The following is a 7,027-nucleotide window of genomic DNA, read 5'->3' as shown; positions in this document are numbered from 1 at the left end:
AGGGAAGAGGCGGAAATTTTTAATAATAAAAAAAGGATATAAAAATCCAGCAATTAAAAAAAGCAACAACAAAGCCCAAAAAGGGTATTATATTATCCCTCAAAAAGAGATAAAAAACCAAAACATTCAATTATACTTGAGACTAAGGAATGTTTAAAATTTTTTTTATTTTTGCTTTTTAACTAAAGGAGCACCTTTAATAGTAGAAGATACTGCTGTGCTTCGAAGTTTAGCATTTTCACGAATAAAATTGTGTCGAATTGGTGGCATGCTGTCATATGTCTTGTTATTAGCATCAATTTTGGCTTTTACATGTGCCATTGATTTTGGTAATGGAGGTAACCCATTTATTTCATACAGCCAGTACATTTCATCTGTCTGAAAATTAAGAAATGGTGAGACATTATAAGAAATATCCAGAGACCTAGAAAAGTTAGGGAAACTTTTATTATTAGTAGTAGTTTCTATTTTTTATATGTGGTATGGAAAAGGCAAAAATGTAAAGTTGCATTTATAATGAAAAATACTTAATGTGGACATAAATTAAGTAAAGCCATTGGCTTTATGAATAAAGGAACAGTTACTGGTAAGAAAATCTCTTAGCTAAAAATATGCTATGTAGGTAAACAAGGTTTTCCAAGGTATACTTCTAAATGAATACTTTACTTTAGTCACAGAAATAATTGGCAAATTACAGAAAGGTGATTTTTGGATTATAAAAGTATCAAACATTAAAAACATACTGAGAGGTATAAGATCATTGAAGACATTTATAATCTAAATCCAGGTAATATAATTCATAGAGGAATTATATTTTAAAACCCATTTTTTCTGTAAACAGACATAGTTTCTAACGTATACTAGAATTTTCAAAGTTTATATTCAGATATTACTATACTTCAGTTAAGTCCACTGCTTCTGCAGTATTTGCTGAAGCCATTTGTTCTTATATAGGCTTTAGCCTTACACTGGGGTTGGACCGTGCATACTACGAAAATTATTTTAAAGTCTCCAAGCCAAGTGAATTTTGCAATACACCAGTTTAGATGTGTATTGCAGCATCTACAAATGGATACTGAGTAGGTGCATACATTTCACATCAAACATGACCTTATTTTAATCTCATATGGCCCTTTATCTGATATCTGTAGTATTTATACATCTAGAGTCAATGCAAGCTAAGAGCAAAATACAATTTGAGCACTTCATAGGGTATGTGTAAAATCTTTTGAAGAAAGCTAGATTTTGAAAGGTGTGCATATGCCATTCTAAACTTTTTTATTACAGTACAAATAAATGACTTCATGGATACAAAGGAGTATGCTAAATGAAAATTCCAGCCCCTGCCTAGAACTGGGTACTAATCATTGAGCTTCATGCGAGCATGCAGGTGAGCTACATGAAGGGATCTATCCTCACCCCTAGCACCTAGTGAGAACAAATAGCAGCTACCTGACACTTGTAGCATTACCAACCATGTTTATTCAAGATGAACTGACATTATTTTTAAAGTCACAATTAGGTTTCATATACTTTAATGAAGATTGTAATAACTTCACAATGATTAAGTCAGTATGTTTATGTATGATTTAAGGAAGATGTTCAGAACATTTTTCCAAATAAGCTAAATAAAAATAACAAGGTTATTTTTACAAAATAAATACTAGGATTTATAGTTTTATTTATTTATTTATTTATTTATTTATTTATTTATTTATTTATTTATTAAAGATTTCTGCCTCCTACCCGCCACTGCCTCCCATTTCCCTCCCTCTCCCCCAATCAAGTCCCCCTCCCTCATCAGCCTGAAGATCAATCAAGGTTCCATGCCCTGTTATAGTTTTAACTGATTAAATTTCTTCAAACAAAATATAAATATGAAAAATTATATATTTAAAAAACTATTTTTTATGTATAGTATGATCTATAACTTCTCTCAAAACTTTATCTTAAAATATAATAAGACAGGATTAAAAATACCAAAAGAATAAAGTATTACATCTATTATTGATTTACTTAGTATGTGTGTGTGCACTGCATACATGCTTGCTCATATGTGCTCATGCACTGCTGTGTGCATGACGGAATCTGAGGACAACTTGTGAAAATAAGATTTCTCTTAAATGTCATTTGGGTTGTAGGGAAGGGATTGAACTCAGGTCTTCAATCAGTATTGGCAGTAAGCACATTTCCCACTGAAACATGTCACCAGCCAGGAATAAATTAAGAGCTCTATATCATTAATGCCTATGACATAAGCATCAATACTTAAAAAAAGGAACCAATCAAACACAGTAGTTCTCTGGACTATTTACTAAAAACAAAACAAAAAGAACGTTTTAAAAAGATGAAATTCTCATATTTTAATGTCACTGCTTTGAAAAGAAACTGAAGACAACGATCCTCCTGGATGAACGACAGATGCTGCTAAGGGAAATTTCTAACATAAAAAAATTGGTAGTCACCCACTAACATATATGGTCTATGGCCACCTACACTTCTCTGGTGTCTTCATTTGAATGAAAGTCTGATGCTATTTCCAATAGCTAGTGTTTGCAACTCTTTGACTTTTCCTCTGCAGAAACTCCAGGTGTTTCAGCTGTCATTGAATCCTTAACCATCTCTGAGTCTAATCTTCAGGCAATAATTGGAATGGTGTAAAGTGGTATGTAAAACCTCAATATTCCTGCCCATCTTGGTTATGAATTTTTCAAGGTGTAAATTCTACATTATTTCCTCAATATCCCTCATGGGATTAATTTTCAGTTTCTCACTGTGGTGAATGATTTTATTGATCTCCTTTCCTTCTGTATTTCAAGTACTTACTTTCCTGTATTTATATCCTCTTATCATGTAACACATAGGCTACTTAAATTTAAATTCTCATTCAAGGATTTTCTTCCAATGAAACACAAAAGAAAATACATATTTGCAATGTCATTTCCTATTGTTTCCTGCTAATAAAAAGATTTCTTTAGAAGCAATATAAAATATATATTTATATTTGTTTGTGTCTATAGTTATAACAGAAAACCATAATACATTGTATATTTCAAGTTATATAGTTACGATAGTTATCAAGGTATTTTGAGTTTGTGTAGTATATGTGTAAATATGTGCACATGTGTGCAAATACCTGTGCTTGTGTGTACATGTATGTGGAAGCCAGAGATTGGCATCAAATATCATCACTGCTTGCACCTACTCTACCTTATTTATTGAACCAGGATTGCTCATTGAATCTAGAACCCAGTTATTAGATTAGGCTGACTGGCCAAGGAGCTCCAGGGCTCATTTTTACAGTGGGGCTGCACGTATATGCCACAGTTATAAATCTGGGGCTAGAAACTCAGTTCATCATGTTTGCATAACAAATATTTTACCAGTTGAGCCATCTGCCAGCTCCAGTATTCACCAAGTTTTTTTTTTCATAGTCACTTGAGAAAACTGATTAGATTTTCTACTCCTAAGGATCACTACTTTTGATAAAATAAATGGAACAACTTAACTTCCTCCTATCAAAGCTAATGCTATTTGTCCTGTTTCCTGATTGGAAAACAATAGGTTTTAATCATTCTAAAGATGACTTAGTTGAATGAAAAATTACAAGCATGAGAACATGATTGCTGAGGTTTGTCTAGGCAAGATTAACTAAAACTATTCTTTTAAATTATTCCTATTTCTGAATGAAGTAGAATGAAGACAATATTGTAACTACTGATTTAATACTTAACCTATTTTTTTTTTTTTGAGAGAGGGTTTCTCTGTGGTACAGTCCTAGCTGTACGGAAACTAGCTCTTGTAGACCAGGCTGGCCTCGAACTCATGGAAATCCGCCTGCCTCTGCTTCCTAAGTGCTGGGATTAAAGGCATGCGACACCACCACCCGGCTTAACTTAAATATTTGAAAATGACAATAGTATAAATAATAATTTTAATTTAAATAATGACTTGACTTTTTGAACTGCAACATGAGAGTAAGTATAAAATTTGTTGAAATAAACTGGGACTTGGAGTCAGTGTATTAACTATGATTTTTTCAGATCAGTGATTTGATATATGCAATGAAATAATAGTGGGGCAATAGGGAATATGCAGCAAGGAAAAATAGGCTTTATTTCTGATATCTTAGATTCTATAAAATCTAAGAACAATGTAAAAATAACTGTCTCAAAACATAACTATATTTTCATCAGTATTCATTAAAATAGTAATATTTTCTTCTGTTAATGGCAGTGATTAATTACCATTTCATTCAAACCTTTAGGGATCTCTTTGGCAGCAGGAATTGTAGGGTTATAAAATGATAACATGTACTTTATGTCTATGCTACAGAAAGTAAACTGTAGTAATAGTTATCTTTTTCAAAGAATTTGAACGTTGCCTTTAGCCCAAAATTTCTCCCTATAAATTATGTATGAAATTCTATAAAGACAATTCCCTTATAGGATAAGTTTTCAAAGCTGTATTTACTTAAACTCTGAGCTAAACAAACACTTTATCTTCTACAGAAATGACCTAATTTACAAAACATTTTTAATTAAAAAATGACTATTTTACATCAGCATTTTCACAATAAGTTTTAAACAATGTTTACAAAAGGTATGTTTTAAATAACATAAAGCCCTTAAGTAAGTACTTTGTAAAAAAGAAGATGCTACGTTACTATACAAATCATCTTACATTTAGTCTCCCATATTTTAATAACATGAACTGTAAGTAATTACTTAATTTCTCCTAGTGTTAAATTATTTTGCTTAATTCCATACCTAATGTGTGGCTTTGAAAATTAAAAGTTGTGTTTTTTTAAACTTACCTGTATTACAAGTGTTGCTTGATATTTCTTACTGTACATTTTCGGTTTAAATCCTACAACGATGAGAATTCCTTTTGTGTAAAATGGAGGGAGTTCTCCAGACTGAGGATTTACAAAAAAATCTCGATCACCACCTGGTAGAAAATAGGCCGTAAATGACTCATAATACCTAGAAAAAAATGAATAAAATCCATTAAATTGGTCATTACCTCATTGACTCTGTGAGAAATTGACAGCTAAATCATAAATTCTGCTCCAACAGACCCATAGCTCAAAATTAATACTGAATGGTTACAAAAAATGTGTGAGGTGACATTTGAAAATTACCAAATTATGTCTGTACTAATTTTCTTTCTTTTGCTGTGATAAAACACCTTGGTCAAAATAACTTAGGAAAGAAAAGTTTATTTGGCATACACTTTGCAATCTTGTCTATCATTGAGACACATCAGGGCAAGATCTCAATCAGAAGCAGAGACAGGAGCCAGAGAAACAGTGCTTACTGGGTTGTTTCCCTCGATACTTAGCTTTCATACAGAACCCAGGACCATCTTCCTGGTGTTGGGGCCACCCATACTGGGCTTAGCCCTCTTACATTAATCATCAGTCAAGGCAATGTCTAACAGACAAGCTCACAGACCAATCTGGTTGAGGGGATTTCTCAGCTGATGTTTATCCATAGTTGGTGTCAAGCTGACAAAAATTAGCAAGTACACTATCATTCTTTTCTCATGGATGCAAAATAAAATGCTAAATTTTTTCATTTATATTCTATGTTCATAGAACACTAATATAAATATTGGCTCTATAAAAATAGGCTGAATTCAGTTTGTCAGATGCAAACATAGCCATTTGTAAATACACTCATATGTAAAGCAATTGCCCACTAAAGTTATTATAAAGTCTTTTGTCTCTACTGCTGTTCCATTATATTACTTATTTATTTAACAGTACCTTTCTATTTGCTAGAAATTTCTAGAGTCTAACTAAAGATTTAAAGGTATGAAGATAGATTATTAAAGTATAAAGTGCAGTGACATGTTTCAAGTTGCCATTTCATGCCAGGATAGACTACAATTGAGAAAAAGAATGTTGAGTAAATTAAGGAAATTCTTAGTTTAATAAAACTTGGTGGTGATAAACTACAAAAAAAATTTAAAATAAATTAATAGAGATGAATGTAAAAGATCAAATGTGGCTTTGGAAAACAGGTATAACAGTGCAGCATAGAAAAAGACATGGGAAAACTTAGGTTCTTATTCACTGATATGTTCAAAAAACCTGTATTAAGTATCATGGTGGAAGACCGGAGAACATGTTCTGTAGATATGGGTGGCCTGGATTGGAATCATATGATGGAGGAGGGTCATCTTTCTATCTGTTGTGGGAGTCTTTTGTGTTGATTTCATTGGTTAAATAAAGAAACTGCCTTGGCCCTTTAACAGGACAGAAAATTAGGTAGGTGGAGTAAACAGAACAGAATGCTGGGAGAAAGAAGCCAAGTCAGTGAGTCACCATGATTCTCCCACTCCAGACAGACGCAGGTTAAGATCTTTCCTGCTTAGCCAGCTTGTGGTGCTACACAGAATATTAGAAATGGGTTAGAGCAATATGTAAGAGCTAGCCAATAAGAGGCTAGAACTAATGGGCCAGGTAGTGTTTAAAAGAAAATAAAACTTAACTTATTGATACAAGTTTAAGGTCAATTTTGTTATATGTATTTCTGATCTTGAGTAAGGTATTATGATTGTGTAGTTCATTTTTAAAATGTAATATATAATTAGAAAATATAGGTTGTTAATGGATAATCATCAATAATAGTCAAGCTTGTAGTCATGTTAGTTAGATTTTCTAGATATATAGAGATATATTTCAATTAGATAGGCATTCTTCATATCTTTCAAAGACTACGGAAAATGACATTTAAAATATTTTAATAACTTAGCACTTTTTATGACAATGAGACACGTCTGCTCTTAGCAGCACCAATCTACTTCAAGAGGAAGATGGACATTTAAGAGGCTCCTAATGGAGTTTGATAATCATTTGGGCAAGAAACTGCTCTTAGCCGGGCGGTGGTGGCGCACGCCTTTAATCCCAGCACTCGGGAGGCAGAGGCAGGTGGATCTCTCTGAGTTCGAGACCAGCCTGGTCTACAGAGCTAGTGCCAGGACAGGCTCCAAAGCCACAGAGAAACCCTGTCTCGAAAAA

The 7,027-nt window shown here is 32.9% G+C and overlaps 1 protein-coding gene across 1 annotated transcript in view; it reads right to left on the bottom strand.

Moving 5' to 3' along the window:
* Positions 1-165: 165 nt before the first annotated feature.
* Positions 166-7,027, bottom strand: part of LOC106144084 (cilia- and flagella-associated protein 47-like) — a 51,857-nt gene continuing 44,995 nt past the window's right edge. Inside the window, exons 10-11 of the mRNA XM_013350533.2 lie at positions 4,817-4,985; positions 166-378 (exon numbers count right to left, since the gene is read on the bottom strand). Coding sequence (XP_013205987.2) covers positions 166-378; positions 4,817-4,985 — 382 coding nt within the window. The remainder of the gene's footprint in view (positions 379-4,816; positions 4,986-7,027) is intronic.

This window comes from Microtus ochrogaster, chromosome X (genome assembly GCF_000317375.1).
Source record: "Microtus ochrogaster isolate Prairie Vole_2 chromosome X, MicOch1.0, whole genome shotgun sequence".
NCBI lineage: Eukaryota > Metazoa > Chordata > Mammalia > Rodentia > Cricetidae > Microtus > Microtus ochrogaster.
Note: the sequence above shows the minus strand (reverse complement) of the source record. Positions and strands in the feature narration are given on the sequence as shown.